The 23,385-nt window shown below is 42.7% G+C and overlaps 1 protein-coding gene across 1 annotated transcript in view; it reads right to left on the bottom strand.

The window, feature by feature from the left end:
• DRC11 (dynein regulatory complex subunit 11) overlaps positions 1–23,385 on the bottom strand; it is a gene marked incomplete at its 5' end in the record, with an annotated part of 105,321 nt that overhangs the window by 18,903 nt on the left and 63,033 nt on the right. The window contains 6 exons of the mRNA XM_082001586.1: positions 3,138–3,337; positions 6,630–6,737; positions 9,670–9,752; positions 12,558–12,619; positions 19,602–19,697; positions 19,911–20,017. Coding sequence (XP_081857712.1) covers positions 3,138–3,337; positions 6,630–6,737; positions 9,670–9,752; positions 12,558–12,619; positions 19,602–19,697; positions 19,911–20,017 — 656 coding nt within the window. The remainder of the gene's footprint in view (positions 1–3,137; positions 3,338–6,629; positions 6,738–9,669; positions 9,753–12,557; positions 12,620–19,601; positions 19,698–19,910; positions 20,018–23,385) is intronic.

Genomic DNA, 23,385 nt, shown 5'->3' with positions numbered 1-23,385 from the left:
GCTTGCCTGACAACAGCCACAGCTGCTGTTTGCAAAAAAAACATGACCAGAAGTGTCTGGTTATGGAGACGTGGTGAATCTTTTGGTGATCATTTGCATGCAAGGCACTTTAACAAGGTGTACTATGGTATGTCAGCTAGCAGACTGTGAGAGCTGTGACTATTAAATACTGCATGTCAGCTGCAAGGTACCGTTTGCTTTCATGGCTTGTCTGCTATACATGCCACTGTATATTGTAGTCTTCCAATAATCTAAATATGTTTCCATAAGACTTTTTTTTTTTTACCATGGTGAAAAATAAACTTTTTTTGGGTAAATACCAGTGTTTGGCTTCCTCTTGTCAAGCAATTTGTTTTCAATGTGTATTGCCCTTGTGTTTGCTTCAGCCTGGGTAATGGTAGATTCCTGCAAATCAGGATATGAAAGATCCCTTATCCTTTGATTCCTTGGGAAACTTTTTCCCTTAACATACAAGAAATTTCCTTTGCTACAACTTGCGTCCATTCCTTCTTGTCCTGTTGCTGTGCACCTCTGGGAAAAGCCTGGCTCTGTTCTCTGCATTATCCTGTGAAGCCCCTGGAAACAGCAGTTAGACTCCCTCTTGCTCCAGCCTTCTCTTAGGCTGAAACGACTGGATTTGTTCGGCTTGCCTCATGCGCACCGGCCCCCTTACCTTCACGGCCCTGCAGTGGACTTGCTTGCTTGTAATACTGTTCTATAACAGGGTAGCCCAGTACCGGACACAGTGTCTGTCTGTAGTCTCAGAAGTGCTGAATAACTAATTGCTTTCAGAGGTTGGCTCCAGTCTTGCTGATCTAGGCCAGTATTTGGCTGATTTTTTGCTGCATGGCTGTGCTGTTGACTCATGTTCAACTTGTTGTCCTCAAGAACCCCAAGCCCTTTCCTGCAAAGCTGCTGCCTTGTCAGTGGGCTATAGCCTGGACCTTTTTGGGCTGCTGCATGGAGTTTACTCCATCCTGGGTGCAGGGCTACAATACTGGATGGGAGCACTGGATGTTGTAAAGAAGCAGCGACCGATGGCAGGACAAAGAGAATGGATGGCTGTGGCAGGGGCTTGGGAGTTCCCAGACACAGGGAAAGTGAGACATATCTGGCACTGTCAAGACTTTAAAAAAAAAAAAGGGATTGTAACTGCAGAGGTGAGAGCTGGTGTGGGTGGAGGATTGCTCCCACCCTGGCTCTCGGAACCCACAGAATCTGAGTTGAAATCATCAGTGGGTTGGACAAATTGGTGACTTGGCCATGGGGACAGAAGGTGGCAGGTGAGGTGAAACAACCAAAGGAACTGGGAATGGAAGTTGAATGTAGTTGATGTGAGTGATGTGGGGGCGGGCTGCTGTGATGTCAATATGAGTTGACGCAGAAATGAGCGTGCAGATGATGTATCCCTTGGAAGGAGACACTCTGTGCTGCTTGCCCCCGGTTAAGCCAGCAGAGTTTGAAGCGGTACTGCTGTTGCAGTTGGAACAAGTCACCTTTTGATAAGTGCCTGGACAGTCCTTATTCCACATGATTGACTGCGAGCAACTTCCATGCCAGTACCTCACGGAGGTTCACCGAAGTGTCATTGCTTCTTTTGTAAGAGCTACAGCAGAGAAGTAAGCTTGGACCGCTCCCTGTAACTTTGGGGGAGTTGTTGGATAACCTTTCCATTTGTTTGTAAGTAATGTAAAAAAAATTTAAGGGTTTTTATATACTTGTATCTAGGCTTATGTACCTATATATATATAATGTGTATATATACTTTGTGTATCTAATGTGTATAGATATACACATTTTATGTATGTTCCAGTTATTGTATATATCACATAGATGCATGTATACAAAAAAACCTTAATGTCTTCAGCTGGAACCTTCTATAGGAGTAACAAGGCTGCCCTCCTTTCTCCTGCGTTTAAAGGTCTTGTGCTCTAGCAGGGACTAAACGATGGAAAAGATGGTGTGTGTGTGTGCTGTGTCTGCAGCCAGATGTCTGCTTTGCTCTTGATGAGGGCAGAGAAACTGAGTGGAGATGGGTGAAATGTGCAGAGCGGAGGGAGGAGAAGGGAGTATTAGCTCAGTCTAATGGCACTAACTCGTGTCAGGGAGCGCCAGACCCGGTGTTAGCGTTACGGCATCAAAGGGGCACGATCACAGCACCGTCGCTTTTCCTTAGGCGCTGCTCTGACCAGCAAGAAATAGGGTCCTCGGGGATTGCTTTGCTTTTAACCGTGAAACCTGTCTTTTCTGGGGATGGAGGCACCTGTCACAAAACCTGCTACAATGCTGGATTTAATAAAATACATCTGATAAATCCCAGGGAAAGCCAATTTGAATTCAGTCTTTTAGTAGGCCTCTGGCACTAGAAAAATATTGTATTTGGCTTTTTTCTAGTGTATGTGCTGTGTTTTTTCTTTCTGAGCGTATTTTGTCTGGAAATGTTTACCAGCTTCCTTCCTTAGCAGAAATGCTGAGGACTTAAAATGTAGAAGAAATCCTGCCAGGATGGTGTCCTTTTTTTTTTTTTTTTTTCTAAAAAGGATTTGGGATATGTTCTTCACAGTTCATATGCCTTCTTTCATTTCCAGACTTCTCATACATTTCTGTTAATGTAATCCTGAACTAGGATTCCCTCTTTTGAAAAGCTTGCTGATAGGTAAACAGAGAGCAGTATAGAGCGAGCTGTTTTAAAGCAACAGTCCCAGAGAGGAAATTTTTGACCACCCCCAGTCTTGTATTTCATTAAATGCTGCATGGCAAGCATTCCTGACTGATGTGCATATAAACAGAGAACAGAATTTTCTTTATCTATGATGTTTTTCATATTCAAGGTAACACAAAGCTTGCATAAATGTTAATGTGAAAAATATGGGTACTATGAGCGCTTTCTCAAGGGGCATTAAGTCCTCCACAGCAGTGCACGCACTGGCTGTCAAAAAATGGTTTTGAAAACTTGGAAGCGGGGAGGGAATTTTAAACTGGGTTGGCCGTCCTTTGGACCTTGGGCAGCTTTGCCCTCATATGACTGGTGTGTATGTTCCTCTGCATGGAGGAACTGCAATTCAGTTCCCTATTTGTTTCCCAAAAGATGTGATGAACTGAGCCAATTTTGTAGAGGAGTGGACAAAACACAGTACCTTGAGAACCATGTGGAGCATCATTTGCAGGCCATTTTTGCCTGGGTATTTCCCAGCAATGTTGGAAGCAGATAAGTTGAAGAGGTTAGCTCCTGTTTCTGTGCAGATGGCATGGACCAACATTTTCTTTCCAACACCAGCAGGTCCAGCTAGTAACAAAGCTTTCACCAAAGGAGCCTTCTCATGGACTGTTTGGGAACCTGCAAAAAGTCATACAGCACTATTATTACTTTCATCTAAGTCTGCCATAAAGGTAGTGGAATGATTCTTCCTTTTTTCTTCACCATAAATAATTTATAATGTGAATTTACTGTTTCCTTAATAAGGCACAAGTGCTCTTGAGTTCAGTTCTCTATAACCAGAGCTGTGACTGTAGCACATTTGAGTTAACAACCCTGCTTGTAGCAAAACTCAGTCGCCCTTACCTGTACCTTCTGACGGGCAAACTTCAGCTCTAAATCTACGCAAGCTAGAAGAATGGTATTTCGTGAGTAATCTTTGAGGATGGGCACAAGATAAAAGCTCTGAAGCGGAACTGCTGCTGGTGGCTGTGTGTACAGCCAAGCCTGGTGCTCTGCACAGGGACGGCTGCCTTGCCTCGGTGTCAGGCAGAGTTGGACATGTACCTCTGGCTTTAGCTTCGCATTTGTTGTCAGAGCAGGTTCTCGCTTTCTGCAATGGGACGAGGGCGTAGATTCATGTTGCGCGTAGGACTAGCAGAATTCCTTCCTCCTGCTGTCTGAAATGACACTTTCCAGCTTCCCCATCTTTACAGAAAATCTTAAGGGGACTATCTGATGGAGCTGCATTTGTCAGTGGTTTTGAAACCAGGCGTTACCATGTGTGTTGTTTTTAATCTCCTCCAAAGAGGAGAAACAAAAATCCTTTGCTGCTGTTACGCTCTCTAGGCATGCCTGCTGAGTGTAGTGTTAGCTTATCCACGGAGCAGCTAATGTTGTTCCCCAGTCTGGAATATGGCAGCTACATCAAAGCAGGTATGATATATCTGCTAGAAGGAGGATTCTTTTTTGGTCCTTCATTTTATTTGGGTGAGCGAATGCCAGAGTTGCTGTGTTTCGCTTGCTCTGCCAACAGTGATGACTGCTCAGCATTTCTGAAGCCATCTCTATGGCTGCTCCAGGTAAACTCGTTCTGGGCTGTAAGAAATACGCTCCATCACCTGGGAAAGCCTAGCAGAAACGCCTGCATTGTGAAAACATGAACCAGAGAGAGATTTAGGTAGCTGATGGTGATAGAACTTGTCTTCGCTGCAGCTCTGTCACTGTATGAATTGGGTGCAGGTGAACCTCTGGAGATGGAAGTAGCAGGGAAGGCCAAATGTGTTATCCATACCCACTGGTAATCCAGTAACATCACTGCCTCGACGTCTAAAAACGTCCTGTGTCAGTAGTGGTGGTTGTTACAAAGCCAGATCTTCAAATCTGTGTGAGCATCCACTACTTCTGAAGGTCTTTGAGACTGGTGTATATTGGACTATGGGACTTGGGGGAAACCAGCCCCGAAAGTGATGGGTAGTGGAGGGAGCCTACGGCTTAGCCTGGAAAAGTTCTCTGGGTTAAGGAGGACAGCTAAGTAGGAATGGTATTTAAAACCAAATCCAATTGGGCTGCCTATCTGTGTCCTAATGGTTTAACATCCCAAATAAATGACAAGAGACTGAGTGCTAAGATGAATGCCATTATTTCAGCGCTGTGCAGGATGTAGTGAAGTTGTCAGCCACCCAGGCTTTATTAATATTTGGTCATTTCATACCAATCTATTACTATTACACATAGATTTATTATGAGGGGAGCGGCGGACTCCTCTGTGGTTAAAGATGAAGTATATCTTCTACTATTATTTCTCCTTTCAGCTGCTTATAATTTTCTCAATGCTATTTAAGCTGGAGCTTTCCTTGCCATCAGGTGACCGACCATTTTGAGAAAAACTCTCCCTTCTACACATACACAATTACATAATGATTAACTAGTTCTGAGGCCAATTAAATAAAATGTCATCCATAACATATCACCCAAAAGGAGAAAGCATTCCTGTGCCTTTTTTTGGCTCATGCAGTATCTTTTTTTTTTTTTTAATCCAAGGTGGTTTTCAAACTGCTATTGCAAATACATTCTGTTTGTTTAAATAGTCCAGGATGTCTTCTCCTTAGATTTTTAGCCAACTGTATAAATGGCGGACAACTTATGAGTTCTCTTCCTTCTTGCCTTGGGGGGTGTCTTAGGGCTTGATTTCCCTAGATTAGGTGGTGTTAAAACATAACCTTGGAGGAGTTATCCAAGATGTGAAATACCTCAGTGCAGACAGGGATAACTGCTGAGCTCGCTCTCAGCTGATTGTGGTCAAACTTGAAGCCAGCCCCTGAGGGTTTAGCTAAAACCAGCTGACAGTGTCTTGGGTGGGAAGAGCCCCATCTAGGCTGAAGGCAGGGATGCTGCCAGCATTCTGTTTAACCTGACTCTTCAGACTGAGCTATGGGGCAGAACGAGTGCTCTTCTCTTCCTGAAACCCAAATGAAGCAGACTTGTGGGCTAGTGCACCAAGCTTTCTACAACACATCGAGCCCGCTTCGGGGCGGGGGGAGCCAAGAAATGCCTGAGGAGACAAGAAATGTCTCTACGTACGCAGAGAACAGCCCGAGCATCGGCCTTTCTGGACGGCGCGCAAGCGCAAGGGAAAAGCAGCAGCTCTGTGTCAGCTTTGCTCCGTTTGCCAGAATGGGAGGCAGGGAGACTGCTCAGCTATTTTGCCCCATAAAGTGGATGAGCAGACAATGACACAGCCTGGGGGAGGATATGCCTAGTTAAAATCTCCCCCAGATCCAATCAGGAATGGAAAAGGATGCAAATGAAGTATGAGTAGAGGCCCTTGAGACGGGCGCTTCTTGCAATCACTAGAGTTTGGCTTAATGCCAGTCCCAAGTAAAATATGGGATAGATTTTACATTAAAAGCAAACAACCCGACCCAGCAAACCCTTGTTAGGTACTGGCTAAGTCTGGCATTAAAACTGCAAGGGTATTTAAAAGTGTTCTTTCTGATGTACAAAATGTATCCAGACTAATTCCTTAAATGATTGCATTGTTTAGTACTGAGTAACATTAGCCAGCTTGTAAAAGGTAAATTGCAACCTTAGCCCTTCCCTTAACTTGATTAATTTTGATCACTGGAGCTTGTTTTAGCTATTATCTTTCCCAAGTGATTTCCTTTTATGTGCTGCCATTCACAAACTGTTAACATGCAAACAGAGATGGTATGGAAATGCAATACCTGACAATAGCATGTGCAAGCTCCTTTATGCACTATTAAAATGATACGGTCTTTGCTCAGAAGGCTTAATTGAAAAACAATTATACTGCAAAATGCTTTAGATTACGATTAATCAAGCCCTGTCAAAGCCAGTAAAAATGCATGTTACTGACAGGAAGCAAAGCCATTGTGTTCTGCCCTGCCAGTAATTTTTGCGGTGCTCTTACCTAATGGCAATATTCCATACAGCGCTATTAGCTGTCTGACATCTGCGAGAGAGGGCATTGGCTCTCTATCTACCTGACGAAGTGTGGTCCCCAGATAGTTGTACTCGCCTGTAGGGAGGAAGCATGGGCTTAATAAATGTGACACTGCATTGTTACAAAATGCATAACTCAAGTAACGAAAAACTACCATAGAATACCAATATAACGTGCTCTCGGCAAACCCAGCACTGTCAAGGGACGGGGACTCAGACAGGGCAGTATCGTTGTGGAATGTGGCCCTGAGAAATTTGAAAGGTGAACTGCAAAGGAGAATGAAGTTAAACACAGGGTGGACTTTCCCTTCCAGACTGTGGAAAGTGTTCAGCAGAGCAGTCGGTCTCAAGTAACCTTTTAAAGAAACTTTGTGGAGAAGACTCATTAGTAGCACCATAAATCACAGTGCTGGCAAAGGATTTTCTAGATTTGGGATTCTGCAGGGCTGGAATCCCAGTGAACCATGCTCTATCAAAAGGATTTCAAAGAGGAGGGGAAAAGATATTTTTAACAGGCGTTTCCCCTGGCTGCATCACATCTCAGCTTCTCGCTATGCTAGACATTTCAGTGTGTCACCTAATTTGGTGGGGCTCTTTGCTTTGCAGTTCACCTTTTTGTTAAAAAAAACCACCAAAAAAACTCCCCAAAAAAACCACAACAAAAACCACCACCAAACCTCCACAAAACAACCCGAGAGAACTAAAAATGCCTGCCATGAACTGAAACAATCTAATCTTGAATCTTGCCTCGGCTCTTGTTACAGAGCCGTAATCGCATTGCTTGCCCTGTCCAAGTCCATATACCAGACATGCTGGAGAACAAAGATCCAGAAGGATGGGCCACAAGCAGGAAAACTAGTTGTGAGAATGTAGTCAGTGATGATTTTGTAGCATAAAATACACGTTATGGTGAATGTTATTGAAAAATACTAGTTTATTATGTTTTATTGGAGGTGAAAAGGGAGAGCACTAGAGCTCTCTGGAGCAGAGGTGAATTAGCAATAGTTGAGAAAAAGTGGAGTTATAATTTGGGGGCAAAAAGGCAGATAAGCCCTGGTGTAACTGCCCCCTCCCCTCTGAAGAATAAAATTCATTTCAGGTTTTATCTTTTATTTAAGGAGAAATCAAAAAAACTGGATAGGAATTAATCTTCACAGATTTAATTAGAAGGCATCAAAGGGTTTAATTGCAACTGAACATAAATCACAGTGGATATTCTCTGACTAATTTAGATAAGGTCACCAAGAAAATTAGTTCAGTGATGTCGGTTTGTCATAGAGGGGGGACATTTCAGTGCCTTTACTCGCTGTGTAGCACAGTTCCACTCTTTGTCCTTTCCCCAGGAACTAGGAGTGAGTGACCTTCCTTAGACTTCAGCCCTGTCAGAGCTGAGCAGATGAGGACTTATTTTTCTGCAGGCTTTATGTCCTTGGAATCTTAAAGGAAGTTTTTTTGGTATTTAAAAAACAAAAGTTAGGTCCAAATCCTAGGCCAACTTTAAATACCCTCTGTATCTTGTTCTGGCAGCTCAAGAAGCATGATCGAGCACTGAGTTGGGAAGAGCTGGATTTGACAGTCCAGGCCACCTCCTTGCTGCCGGGTCTGCATGGGCCAGCGTCTGTACTGGGACATCTGAGGGACCTGGCAGGTGCGTAGGCAGCCAGGTGAATATTTTGGGGCTCTGCACTTCTGTGGCTAGTGTTTTCTGCTGCTGGCAGGTGAATATTGCTAGGGTAATGTGGAGCAGCCCTTCTGTTGCTCTAGGCTGCAGAGGAGCCAAATCTTCAAACTTCAGGGGTCAAGGGAAGATGGCCCAAAGCCATCTATTTCCAGGCTTGATGTTACCAGCTGTTAATTATTATCCACTGGTTAAGATGTGCTTTCAAAACATCTGTGGTAGGGAATGTTTGTTGGACAGAAGTGACCTTGATGGTACTGGCTGGGTGAACAAAGGAATAATGAAGATCTTCCATTACTTTGTGATCTTTGATGAGCATAAAATGGATGGAACGCTTGTTAACGCAGCCTTCAGAGGGGGCAAAGACTCTGAAGGCAGTAACTGGTGTTTCTAAGAGTTTATATAAACATGGCATTTAGAGGTGATGTACGAGAATCCAGCTTTGCCGGCTCAGATACAATGCCATTGGCTGTCATTACAGTATGTGGCTTCTGGATGTCTGCAAATTCAAACAATGGTGGCCTTTGAAACAACTGAATTTTGTGGGCGTTTTGTGTGTGGTATGTGTGGTGGGGTTTTTTTTGGTTTTTTTGGGGTTTTTTTTTTTTTTTTGCTGCTAAGGTTGCTGTGACTTAATGTTTGTCACCAAATGCTTTTGGAGATGGTGTCAGACCCCTGTGCAGCCTGTGAGTATTTGTTTTTCCTCTGCGTAGAGCATGGGCAAGCGCGTCTGCAGCTGCAGGTAACAGGAACTGGGCAAGAGGACTGTGAAATGCAGAACTAGGCAGAGACACATCTTATTTGAATGAAGGGTCAGACACGCCTCAAAGCAATGCTGAAAGTTCAGGGGCAGTCAGGGAGGCCGAGGTAAGGGTGAAGGTGAAGTCATCTCTGCTGAATAAGCAAATGCAAAGGTATGGCTTTTGCTGTTTTCTGGGAAATATTCTGGATGGATTATGACCCCTAGTCTGTTAGATTTGCGGTGTCTCGCTAATGCCTGGCCAGTGCTCCTGAAAGGGTGACCTGGTCTCTACCTCAGAGGGGCTTGTGACATCCAAGAATGTTCACGGCTTCTAGGCGTTAGTGCTCAGAGCCAAGCACCAGCTTTACAAACGGCTCCTGGTTTCAGCAGCAGAAGTGAAAGGTACTAAGCACCCTGCAAAAACAGGCTGGATTTGCATACATGGCTTTAGATACTCAAGCTTGAAAGTCCTGAAAGTGAGATTACTCTTAAACTCACTCTTGACTGCAAACAGGGGTCAGTGAACATTGAATGGCTGGAAGTTTGATTAGATTAAACACCATATTAGCTGTAAAATGTGTACCTTACCAACATAATCGGAGAGATTCACAGTCTTGGCTTTTATTAGTAATCCTTCTTCCACTAGTTCTCTGTACAGAGAATCGATGGTCCTATAGGCAAGAGACATCACTCAGAAATTCTAGAGAATTGTAAGTAAAAGCTCAGTCCTTCAATAACTGAACTACCTTCAGAGTTATTTATGCTTCCTCAGCTTTATAAATTTGTTTTGTAGCTCAGAGGTAAAGGTGATTAGCTCCATCGGTATGAAATCAATAAGTACTGTTTTCTGCCTTACGGCAGGGCATCTCTTTTACTACCTCACACGCCACATGGCTCCCTCTCGCACCGATTCCATGACCCATTTCCAGGTGATGCAAGATCAATTATGACTTGTGTAATAGACTCGCTCATTAATACCAATTACTGGGAAATTATTTTTAAATTGTATAATAATAGCAATCCTAACACCACTATACCTATTCACGTAGCTCTCCAATTAGTAGTAATTCATTAATTCTTCCTGGAATTTATTCTGTTTGCAATAGATAGCCTCATCTCGTCGGGGAATATACTGGGAATGACTAGATCAAAGCAACCAGCGGTCCATCTACTGCAATGTTAGGGTGACGCTGGCCAAAGGAGGGTTGGGGGGAAAAAAACAGATAGGGGAAACCGGCCGAACTTCTCCAGTGGAATGGCTTCTTCCTACCTCCGTTATGGGTTGGAAATAGCTCCTAGTAACTGAGGATTTAATATACTTAGGTTTGTATTCAGTTTGCTGTTGGTGTGAATGTTTTGCTTAGAACTCCAAAAGAGAGACTAGGTGCCGATTTCAATGACACTTTTGGCACTCGGTCCTACGGATTGATACTGCTTCAAAGATTACATAAAATGCATAAGTGTGTTGGAAATTCTTGTTATATCATTCATATAAACAATACTGATTTGAACCTTTCGAGGTCTTTTGCTGTTTGTGCACTTTTCACATCCTCTCCCTTCAATATCTCTGAGCTTTTTTTGTCTGTCACCTGTCTTGATTGGGATATTCTGGTATTGCTACAATAAAAATATTTAATAGCAACTCTCAGCTGGCTAGTAAAACCATATATATAATTTGAGATCTGCAGCCTTTTTTCCATTTCAGCTGAGAAGTTTTATGTTTATGCAGTGTTACTGGCACAATTAATATAGGAGTAGTAATAAGAAAATACAAAATTTAATGCACCTTCAACAACGTTGATTTTGCCACTCTGGCTTCTGCTTTCATTCTCAGCCATTTTATGTTGAGTATGCATCATAAAACAAGCAGAAGGTAGAACGGGACTAACCTGACAGTTCTGTTGGGAGCATGACTTCTACTTTTCCTGTCTTATTATTTTTACTGTGCAAGCTTAATGATGCATGCCCGGAGTCTCCTCCAAGTAAGTGCGATGTGATCAGTCTCTGTTGACTAGAGCCCCCCTGTGCCCCCTCCGCCATGCCAAAACAGAGATGAACTTGAGCTTTTCTTGGTTATTTCTGAAATAGGTCCTCCTTCCCTGCTCAGCAGGGAAGAACAAATCAACGGAGCCAAAATGCCACATAAACTCTGATTAAAAGCTAGCTACTATAAAAAGCTTGTGTTCTTAAATGGCTGTAGGTTGTATTAAGTTTATACATAAGAAGCAGGTATGTGCAAGAGTAATTTTAAAAGTACAGAATATAGGCATCTTTGTTAGACTTTGGTACTGTTCTTGTAAGACAGGTCATGCTCTGTTAGAATCCATGACACATTTATTTTAAATACTTGCTTGGAGAGGTTGTTTTTTTCCATTATTTTAAAACAGGAAAAGAGATCACTGACTAATTGTGTACTGCTAGCACCCAAACGATCTAGTCCAGGTCTTGCTGTGCATATCTGGTTTATGGGGTTTATGTGGGGTCAATCCCATGTGCTTCCTCCTGCAGTGGTTGAGTGTGTTTGTCTTCATTCTATTCTCCAGCCCGGCTGTCTTGGGAGCTGGGTTGGTTCCCGCTCAGCACAGCAGGTCCCAGCGGTGCTTTGTCTGCACAGGTGTCTGTATTACGTGTACAGGTGAAAAATGGCCGGGTTATTAGCAAATGCATCATGAGCTCACTGCAAATGTAATGTCAAAAGAAGAAATCCTCCAAATTAAATAAGGGTGCTTAAAAGAGCAAGGAGTACACAAGAAATTGCCAGGTCTGCCAGGACTGTTATTGATAAATAAGACTGATTTATGATGTGTATGTTATACCTCAGACATGAAGGGTGATTTATAGAGTACAGGGGCCTGTCTGCAGCCTCCCTTATCAGGCTTTAGCTGGGACAGAAAATCTGACAGTCAACAAAACTGCCAGGTGCTTCTGCACCTGCGGAGAGAATGGGGAAGAGGCAAATAGGGCTAATACTCTGCCTAAATGTCACATGCTTAGCTTTGCATACCGGAATTAACCTGACTGAAGTTAATGGAGGCTAGCCCTAGTGGTGTGTTGTTGCAGAATGGGGACCTCAATTTGTATGCGTTGTCAAAGATGGGGGGGGAAAAACAAGGGCTGTGCTGTGTACCATTTGTTGCCCTCTTATTTGTGGTGCTGTGAAGCCACGAGTCGGGGAGAGGCAGGAGGAAGATTGTGGTGTTCACTGGGAACGCGAAGAAGGTTTTCACCAAAGTATATGTGCTTCAAGCTTGTGAAAGATTTTTATTTTACTATGTAGGCTTTTTATGGATGTTTATAGCTGTTAATAAAGAGGTTTTATTTGTTGTAGGGCTCCTGATGCTGGTAAGCGTAGCAACGTTGAGATGTTCCTTGTGTGATTAAAAAATAAAATGGTTGAATGGTTGACAGCATATCTAACACAAAGAGGATGCAGTCTCTCATTGTCTGAATCTCCGATAAACAGGTCCTTTCTTTACCTGTCAGGAGTTAGATCTTCCTCCATCTCTGCTATCTTTTTCCTTGTGGTTGTCATCTTTTTCTGAGGACCACAAAAACAAGCAGGAATTAGTGACCTAAATACAGAGATAGAGTGTATATACATATTTGAATGTAGTGAAGGAAAGCGAGGGCCAGAACAGCAAATGTTTCTGTGAATGTGGCCCTCATTACTGAAGAACCCGAAGCAAAAAATGGCATCCCTGAATGCCCCAAGGGAAGGAAGTCATGTTCCCATTTATAAAGGCCCAGGAGAGGTTCCCATTTGTAAGTGCCTCACCAAGGCACAGGAGAGGTGAAGCATCCTGGGCCGGGGAGCTGTGTCCAGCCTACCAGCATGCAGGTGCTCTTGAACCGGACTCAGCATGAAGTAACCTGGTGGCTGCTGCTTCCTTCTAGAATATAGCTGCTCAGGGCACTTGACCTGCATCTGCCACCTCCCCGGTGAGTGCCCAGAGCACTGTACTTCAAAGCGATCAGTCCCGCTCCTTCCAGCGCGGATTGCATACAAAAGAATCCCGGGGTCGTTTGCTCCCAGAGAAAACTCTTCTCTCCCTCCTTTTTGGAGCACTACTCTTGGTTTGAGTGGGAATGGCCCTTACCCAAGAAGGAAGCAGGAAGGAATAGGGTGTGGGGTCCAAGTAGCTGCTCCAAGCTGTTCATGCCTTTTTTTTTTTTCCACATTGGTGTAAAATAGATAAGCAGCTTCCCTGAGGGTCATGCAGGGTGTTTACAGCTAGACCAGGACTTGAAACCAACCCTCCTGAGTCTCCAGCTAGCCTCCAAACCATTAGACTGTCTTCTCTCTCCTAACACCTCGGGGAAGAAGCTTGAAGAGGTCACAAAAACGTGACCTGCTCTTCTCTTGATATTTTCACCATATTTTGACTATGGGAAGATTTTGACTTGTGTGACTAGTTTCTTTACATACTGCAAAAAACCTCACAGAAAACATAAATAAGACAAATGTGAATCAGTAATGTCAAGCCCCTCCATTAATTACAGCTCACAAGCCATAAAAAAGCTTAGGGATAATTAGTGATGGAGAGGGCATTGTTAATCCATGTTAGTGCCCACCACTGGTGTCCATACTCAAGTTGTGCAAAGCACTGTACAATGACTTCAGCGGAACTATTCACACGGACGCATTTATGCAGCGTGGCACTTCTTCAATAGCTTAAATCTAGGCGTGTGTTTAAATGCTTAGTTGATCAGGACAGCTTATTCTTTCCAAAAGTTTACATTTGCTTTCCTGGGAATAGTCGTTTATTGTTTTTAATAGCAAATACTTCTGCAGAGCTCTAGAGGCTATGTTGTTGAGTTTAAAAAAAATCCTATCCAATTATCTGGAAAACGCTGGGCTTTTTTACTAGAATGGATCAGCAGTGTTCAGAAATATATCAACTGTGAGTTTTCCAGGACAGTTGTAATGTAAATAACCCCGTCGCTCAATCGCATGTTAGGGTTTACAACACCACAAAGATAATCTAGATGAAACTGTACATTAAACCCAGAAGGATATAGATAAGCTAACTGGGAAAAGGTGATGGTTTTAAGTTTTGGATTAGAATAATGCAAACAACTCTGTTTCTGCAGAACTACACCTAAGGTTTCTTTACATAAATATGCTTGCCACTTGTCAGAATGTGCCAGTGGGGTTTTGCTTTAAAGAAAAGGAATGGGAAGAACAAAGCATATGCCATGCTGTTTTAACAACCGAGGAAATACTGAGACTGTCAGCGGTTTATTTCTGGTGTTCCTCCAGCTTTGTCTCTTTAACCTTTCTTCCAACAAGCTAGACATTACATATCATGGGGTCTGACTGGGAAGCAAAGCTCATTTTTACCTATGTAAAGACACTAAGCATATGTTGAATTTATTGGCCGACTGCTATTGTTCTCAAGGCAGCCTCACCAATAAAGTAACTCGAGAGCAAAACAAAAATGAACTATGCAGGGGAAAAATGTGTTTTCCTAATTAACATCAGCATTTATGGGAAATTTGGCACTGAGATGCGATAAGGGGAAATACGAATTGTAGACAATGGCTTTCCTCCAAAATGTCTTATGGGGAACTTTTATTTAGAAAATGATAATGTTTAATGAATGTGAACATGCTCATCGTTTATAATGGAAATCTCCTTGTTTCTATCGCTGAAATGTCAGTCTAGCTTCTGTGTAGCTATCCATTTACTCGGTTATTTTCATCTTTGATAAGTCACATGTAGCGAGCTGCATTAGCTATTAGTTGGCAGATGACAGAAGACTACCTTCCATGCTCAGCATGGTATATTGTCTTACAGTGTGGGCTGATGAAAATGTTTTGAGTAGCTCAGAGCTTGCTACGAGCAAACGTGGACCTGATTTGAGAGCAGATTCCAGAGCAGAGTGTCTCTGGCACCAGAAGGGAGAGGGTAGCCAAAATGTCTCATTGAGGGAACTATTCTACATTGGAACTGCAGGATCTGTGTCACCCTTTGGCTGTGATCATACAAGTCCTGCTGCCGTTAGCTTTCTGCATCTAGCAGCTACTACCACCAAGTAACCTTTTAGCCTTTCTTCCAACAAGCTAGAAACCACGTATCATGGGGTCTGACTGGGAAGGAAAGCTCACTTCCACCTATGTGAAGACATTAAGCATATGCTGAATTTCTTGGCCAACTGGTATTGTTCTCGAGCTTCACCAATAAAGTAACTCGAGAGCAAAACAAAAATGAACTTTGCAGAAAAGTAGCGAGAGGAGTACCACTCCTGTGGTTTAAGAGAAACAACAGTATATAAGCAGCAGTCTATGAAGTGTTTTAGTGGATTCTTGGGATTATGTATGATGGTTGGATGGGAGGCTGAGCCAGTGCAGATTGGCACCATGTGTGCACTCACCATGGGTTGCAAAGTCTTTGCTGACAATGCCAAGATAATAGAGAGCAGCTTCTGATACTTGTACTGAAAATGTCCTTAGACAAGGATGTTTCCAGTGACTGTTAAGCTCTTGCTAAATGAGGAGCTCTGATCTGTAATCCCTGTTGGGTCTAGCTACAGCATCCAAAGAGGTTACAGCCCCCACAGCTGGCTGGGAGCTCTGGGTGCTGATCTCTCAATCAGCTACAGGAAATACAACAAGGGTTGTGAATTGCTGCCCTCAAACTCAGCCTTTCTTCACTTCTGACCCAGCATGTCTTTTGGTCTTATTCACTATGGCTTTGCTCTTATCAAGTCTACTGGCTGAGGTCAAAACTCTTGTCACAGCTGCTGCTATGGTTAACCTCTTGTGGTTTGTTTTGCTTGTGCCTAGCTGCATCAAAAAGGGATATCCAAAGCTGTGTTGAGACGCTAGCAAGGCCTGTATCAGAAGTGACTTTCCATAGCTTCCCATGTTTCATCTTTCTGTTGTTTCTGAAATCTGGCCATGCCTTTTGTGTATGTGTGGGTGTGTTCACTTACAACGGGCTGCTTTACCTGCAGCTGGATTGGAAACAAATCCTTAGGGAGGTAAAGCAGGAAAAGCAGCACAATGGGCTTGATAAAAAGTAGACTGATAAGCACTCAAATGTAACTTCCAGGTCAGTAACTGCGGAGAGTTGGCTCTTATGGTGGGTGTGAAGCCAGGTCTGCAGTGGTGTACTTGTAGATTCCCAAGAGAAACAGCCTTGGCTGATAAGCCCTCTGGGTACAGTGGTTAGGTTCATGGCATCCATCTAGAAGAAGCACTTATAAAGCTGGTGGGTTGTGTTGAGCCACCCAAATCGGAAGCTTGGGCTGTCAGCAGAACGAAGTGGACTCGGGAGAACATCATTTCACTAAGAAAAGTTTGTGCTGGTACAGGGATGCCACAAACTCTTCAGAAATCGAATACTTTGGAAAATGCTAGCTCTTTCTCTTTTACTTCAGGTGCTTTAGAACAGGCTCCTCTAGGCTGGGTGGGGACTTAGACCTCCTGACATCTCTTTGCAAGCCTTCCTAGTCATCAATGTCATATCCCTCAGCAGGAGGCACTCTTCCTTCAAATCTTTCCTCAGCCTGTCTTTACACAGGTGCTTACAATCCCAGTTTGCTGAACCATGGCTGGGCAAGTTGCCACTGTGTGGAGTGAAGAAAAATGCAATTTGCAGCAGAGCTGAACCACATTCCTTTGTTTCTGTTGTAGCCTCATCCCATCTTCTGTGAAAGTCATCAGATCAGGAGCGATGTGGAGCAATTGGAGTCCAGCACAGCGTGTCCCTTGACAAGGACACTTGTGCTCTATATGCCATTGATGCTGGACTGTAAGGACTAATAATAGCGGGACAGTCTGTGGAGTGAGATGCTTCCAACACAGATACAGGCATATTGAGATCTGTGCCTCAAATGATAGCCGTGTGGCTTGTTGCCTACTTGGTGCAGTCTAACCAGTTGAGGTATTTCCAGACCAGCCATACGGTCTGGAGACCCATTTATAATGAGAAAAGCAATTTGTCCTTCCACCCAAAATGATTCTTCCACAAAGGTGGCAAACGGACTTTTTTTATCTCGGGGGCAGAAAGAGCAATTCTTGATAGGGTTAAGTGTCAGCTTTCAGTATTAAGTGGTATTTGAAGGTTTGGGAGCCTGTGATAAAGTTCAGCCTAGAAAGTATAGTGCATGAAAAGGAAGGAGTGGCCTTACACATATGCCAGGAGCTGTTAAATTTTGTTTACCTAAGACCTGAGCCATCTGAAAGGCTGACTGGGAGGAGCAATTAGCTTCCTTATACTCTCTGTTAGAGTCTAATACCAAAATATTCTTGCTGAGTTCCCCACAAAAGGGACTTCCAAACAGGATTTCAAACTTAAAAAAAAAAAAAAATCTGCCTGATCCACAGGAAATAATTTAAGTTTTAAATCAAGGTGCACTTGAAAAAGGCATCTACCCTGCATGTTGCTGGGTAGTGACTGTTCCCTGGCAACAAAAAAAGTCCTAGTTCTACTGTGATGTCTTCCTGCAAAGAAAGTCAAAGAAATCCCTCCTTGCAACAGAGGGGATGGCCAAACATGGCACTGTGAATTTGGGGTAACTGCCCCTAGACAGAAAACTCCACTTCTAAGAGTTTACTTAAAGAATTTACCCTTGCTGCCCATTCTCTACTGACAGAATACAGAAAGCAGTTTGATTTCTCTGAAGAGTGTTGAATCCTACTGAGAAGGCTTTTCTTTGCAGAATATCCCTTTTTTGGAGGGGAGAAAAAAACCCAAAAGGTTTGCATTATGCTCCAGAGGTGTTCATGGCTACAGTGAGAACCCAAACCCACTGTTATTTCACATTGTGTAGCTGGGGGAGGGAGGAGATGTACTGGACCTAGGATGTGGTAACACATGCCTGGAAAAACTAGAGGATTTTTGCTGAATAACACATTAATAAGTTGCTTTTTAAAACTTTCCAGCTCACATTATTCTTGTTATATAGGTCAGATTTTCATAAAGCAGATCTGAAGCCTGCGTGTACAGGTATGCACATGCTGTGTTAGTTTATGGACTGAGATATTTATGCAAATACTAACTGGAAAAAGCCTTTGCCAGTGCTGATTGGACACTTGAAATAGTTTTGCACAGGGAAGATGTGTTTTGACTAAAACTGGATACCTCCTTCCATTCCCCACACCTACAATAGAACTGTTTTGGTGTCTTGGTTTCTTTTCCCCAGATAAAATCTTTAGGGAACTTGTACTATTTAATTAGTACTTATTCCCCCGGCCCCCCCCCCCCCCCCCCCCCCAATTCTCTCAGGCTACTGGCACAACTTGGGAAAACAAAAGTTAAATAACCTCCCTCCACCCAACACCATTCCAACACTATATTGAAGGGGGGGAAAAAACCCCAACAAACCCAACCCTTAACTTAAAGCTTTATAATTCCAGTGTGACACTTGGAAGCAGTTTTGACCAGCTGATCTAAATACAGCTGCCCACGACACCTTTGGGAAGATTGGTGCAATGTTTTGTCTGTGTATCTTAAGCCTTGCTATTTTTGAAATGGATTTAGCAATCCAGTTGGTATCAGTTTTCAGAGTTGCTCCAGCCTTCCATTATTAAACTGCCCCTACATGTTTGTCAGGTGAAGAGTGCTTTTCTTTTTTAAAAAGATAATTTGAGTCGAAATACAGCAACAGCAAGTATTTGCATGCTAAAAGGCTTACAGAAATGAAATACAACATGACATTAGGGTTGGCTACTTGCCCTGAGGTTTTTAAGTGGATCTGCTGATTGAATGGTGGGGTCTGTAAGCTTGGAGTTGTTTTGCACTGACATGATCTATAGTTTAAAGGCTTGGGTAAGGAATTTGGGGAACCATGAGCTGTGGAATTCTGCGTATGACAATACAGTGAAACGAGATCTGAACATGATATGTGCTGTGTTTCCCGGGGTAACACACATTAAAAATAATGTATGTCTTTAAGCAATTTTATATGCTTAAATAAACTCGGCTTAATTGCAAGTTCCCAAGCACTTCAATAGTAAGTAGTAACATAATTAACGTGTACCTGGCTGTATGTGATCTAAGTGTTGTTATAGGTAAAAGAACGGTTACACCAAAACATTCAAAAAGAATTTTTTGGGTGTACAGTTTTGAACTGTATTAAGCAGTCCTCATTTAGAATGAAAACAGCCAGCAGCTGGAAAACTTAGTGGCATCCAGATCTATGCTTGCCTTGGAAGACCCGCCACCTTAGAGAGGGACTGATCGGATTTTCCTGTTTTAGATCAGAGGATTTCAAGAGGGTGTGTATCCCTCTTGAAAATCTGATCTACCTTGTAATGATTTACCGTTGGAATAGTTTAACTTGTCCTAAGCAATATTTATAAAGGATAAGGAATAATAATAGCTAAAGGAAAAGGCCCTGAAAAAAGCCACAGGTGAATATATTTTTTTAAATGCCACTGACATAAGATTCAGTAAAAGTTCAGAGTAGACATTTTGATATTGGTATCTGTGAGACTAGGGCTAGCACTGAATACCACTGTATCTGGCAGAGAACTGACATTTACCCTGAGTTCTCCCAACTTGCTGTTCTTACCTTTTCACTTTTTCTTCCCTTTTTCTGTTTGTCACTCTTCTCTCCATCCACAGCCAATTTGAGATTCTCCAGTTTCTGTTGCATCAATTTATCAACCTATCCAGACAAACACAGTTGAATCTTTTTAAGTCTTCTGTTCTGCCACCACACCTCAGACAAACGTTCAGCTACAGTAGTGTTAAAGCAAAGAACAGATAGTAGGGACTCTGGAAGGAGATAAGGTCTATGCCAGGGCCAGTTCTTACAGCTGTAGAGAAATGTACCCAGGCAATACACATTGTTAGCGTCCTCTTACTGTTGTAAGCACACCTGCACTCTGATCTCTTCCTCCACTTCTTCCCGTTTCTCTTCCTTGATCAGCTCTGGGTCATGATCCTGGAGAAAATCCCATCCCTTGTCTCTGTTCTGCCAAATGTCTGTTATCCAAAAGAAAGAAAAAAGAGGGGGGGGTGAAGATACAAGAAGACATTGGTTTCTCCAACTACTTCCGGAGGCAAAAAATAAGTAGTTGTAAGCAGCTTTTATTAAATTATTAGCTCTATGAAAGCAACGGACTCCAGGGACCCCTATAAAGTTCAGAGCCTTGTGTTAGGATCTGTAAATCTTGAGGTTAACTTCTTTTTTTGCCTTGGGCTGTAAACTGGAATCGGGTATTGGAAGGATAATGGGATATGGAGGTTGTCATTTTCTGGTTGCAAAGCTGAATGCCTGCAGTGTTGCTCATCTTCAAGAGCAGGTAGTACAGTATTGGCCGAACCATATCGTGCCCGACGTTGGCATTCTTCTTCCCTCTGCTTAACAGCACAGTGCTTAAATCTTTACCAAGAAGCTGCAAAGGTGACTCCTGTCCTGAGGAGCGTGCTCTCTATGCATGCCCCTTGGCTAGCACAATGTAGGCTTGGCGACCGAAGGCAGGCGTTTAATTTCAACCAGGAAAATTCCTTGTTCTCCCCCGTTCAGCTATCTGATGCAAAGTTAAAGCTGCTGCAACCTTGTGAGTTCGCCTTTGTAGTAATTCACACGAGGCTGAAGTACGGGCCAGGAGCACGGGAATAGGCATAAAAGCCTGCACGGAGAACGTGGAAATTGGGAGTGTGAGGGGACAGTGAGTTTAACAGAGCAATAACCTGCTTCCAAACCCGTAAGTGATGTATGGCCACACAGAGTTTTAACTCTGCGGAGTTTTAAGCTTGATGCAGTAATTGAGAGGCAGTCAAAGTATTTTCCAAAAAAAGGCTCAGGCCCACCTGATATAGCACCTCTGTTTCTTAGCCTTGTGCAAAGGACAAGGAACAAGGAGACCTAACTCCAGGAACGAAGCAAGCTTGTGCAAACTGATGATCAAAACCCCCAGCTTATGATAAAGGAGCTAATGATCCTGAGGTGCAGTTCGTTCTTTCTGTTGAGGCAAACTGCAATTTGGTCATTAGAAAGCCAATGAAATGAAGTCTGGCAAGCTTGGTGCGTATCTGAATTCTCCGCTGTTAGCAAAAGGTACCTTTTTAAGGGAAACGCCTCTCTTCTTTCTACATTTTTTTGAGCTGGTTTAAAGGAGGACAATTAATATCTTTCATTTCCTTGCATTTCAAGCCCCAACAGTATCTTTATAAATAACAGCTAATCTCCAGCAGTACGTGCTAATTCAATTTCCAGATGATTTAAAATGACAGCTTTCCACTTTAAGACATAGGCTCCTTTAGAATCTGTTTTGTACAAGGTACTCTTGCTGTACCCACTGCCCTTTTGAAGCCGCTATAAATTCGGGAAGGTTTTCACGGTACCCATAGGAGATCATGCATGTTTTAGTCCAGTTAATATAATACTGGCTGCTATTTCCCTCCCCTACGAATTTTCAGTCCAATTCCATGCGGAGTATTTGTGGCTTTACGCAGAGGGAATAGTTTTTTGCAGGTGAGTAGTCTTAATTTCATTTCATAACTGAAAATGGTAGAGATGGAGAAGGACAGTGGATTTTTTGGTAATGAGGAAAGAAACTCAAAGGTATAGACATTAATTTCTTTAAATTACTTGCGGGTCATCAGATGGCGTGACAGATGTCAAGTAATATTTCAAGAGGGAAAGCTGATTTGCCCTAGTTGAAAGATACCTCCTCCAGGGTTACCAGCCTGGAATTTCAGCCTTGGGGAAAGGGGAATGTTACATGGGAGTTATGTGAAGTTTTAAACACTTTCCTGACCGGGTCAGCAGGTTGCAAGTGCTATGTTTTCACAGGAGTACTAGGTTTTAGACATTTATTTTTCATAGAGGGACCCATAGACTTTTATTCTGGTTTTTTGGTAATTGTTTATTGTCATTTTATAAACTCGTTAGTGGTTAATATCCACGGCACGCAAACCAGTGACAGTCCCCACAGCTTAGGCAGCTGCCTTTGATATTACCTGGCAGCGACTCTTCCGAGTGCTGTATTAGCCACTAGGTTAGAGGTCCCTAATTTTAGAAGAGAGATCAATAACTCATAGGTGTTAGATGCTATGTTGTTCTTTTATAGATCAACAAAATATTTCAAACTTATTTTTAAAGTAAGGTCAGGAGGCTAAGGATGTTATGTGTTCACTGGCTGGTCAAAAGAGCCTGGTATTTTGTTCCAGACAGGGTCATCTAGCTCCGGGAACTATTCTTGCGCGTGTGTGTGCAGTGCGATTTATATCACCTCTTCTAAAATAGTGCATGCTTATCTTTGGATTATTTTATATGCATACTTCTCTAGCTCAGGAGTCAAAAGACAGCCCAGTCTACTAATGTGACTGCTAATAACACCATCACAGTGGTATTAGCTTTCACTCTACGGACTAGAGAGGAATTCCAATACCCCTGAATTTCAGAGAACAGCGTGTGACTAATAGTTGAAATATGTTTATCTGAAGCATGAAGCTTTTCTTGAAAAGACTACTTTCAACCTCCTGGTAAAAGGATTTGAATCTTTTGATGCCTGGTTCAAAACACGTAATATCACCACACCTTAAAGTTTGGGCCGTTGGGTATTTGGGTTGAATTCAAATATCCTCTGCAACACCGAGCAAGTCAAATATCAACTGGCAATCTGTATAAAGGTGGGAAATAGCACGTTGCTGCCTCAGTACAGGGTACTGCAAAAATAAAACCCAGGCCGATGGAGGTAATGATTCAGACTGCTTACATTTGCTCCACATGAACTCTTGCTATTTCAGTGTACAAGCAGATGTCAACACAAACTGGCTGTTTCCAACAACAGCATATAAAATAAGTGTTTTGGATAGAGCTTGGCAAATACAGCTTAGAAACTAGCAAAACTGCCAGATACAGTTTTAGGAGAATAAAAGCCTTCATGAATTCCAGTGAAGTTTAGGTAGTAGTTCTAGCCTGATGGGGGGTAGTGAGGGAGAATAATTGGTGTGGAAAAATCTGTAACTGAAATGCTTAGACCTCTGAAAAGTGATGTACATATTTTTAAATACTTAAGTAGCCTAAGAACAGAGCAACCAGTTTGAGGGGATGGGAAGCCTTTCTGAACTGTGAGGGAGTCTGTGCGTGTGACAAAACAAAAATGTTTGGTCAGCTATCATTTAGGTAAACTTTAGACAAACTCGTATGGGTTGTTAAATTATTCTATTGTAGGCATCCGATAGAAACCTTTCTTAATCAAGCTCCCTTACTTCAATGATGTCTTCAAGATTTATGCACTAATAAATCGGAACATCTGTGCAAACTGTGATAGTAACTGAGCTATTTCTACATAAGAATAGAGAAAAGTTCCCAGTGTGGAAAGAACAAACTCAAACCTCTT

This window comes from Phaethon aethereus (assembly GCF_964289735.1).
Source record: "Phaethon aethereus genome assembly, chromosome: 6".
Taxonomy (NCBI): Eukaryota; Metazoa; Chordata; class Aves; order Phaethontiformes; family Phaethontidae; genus Phaethon; species Phaethon aethereus.
This window is presented reverse-complemented; position numbering and strand designations above follow the sequence as displayed.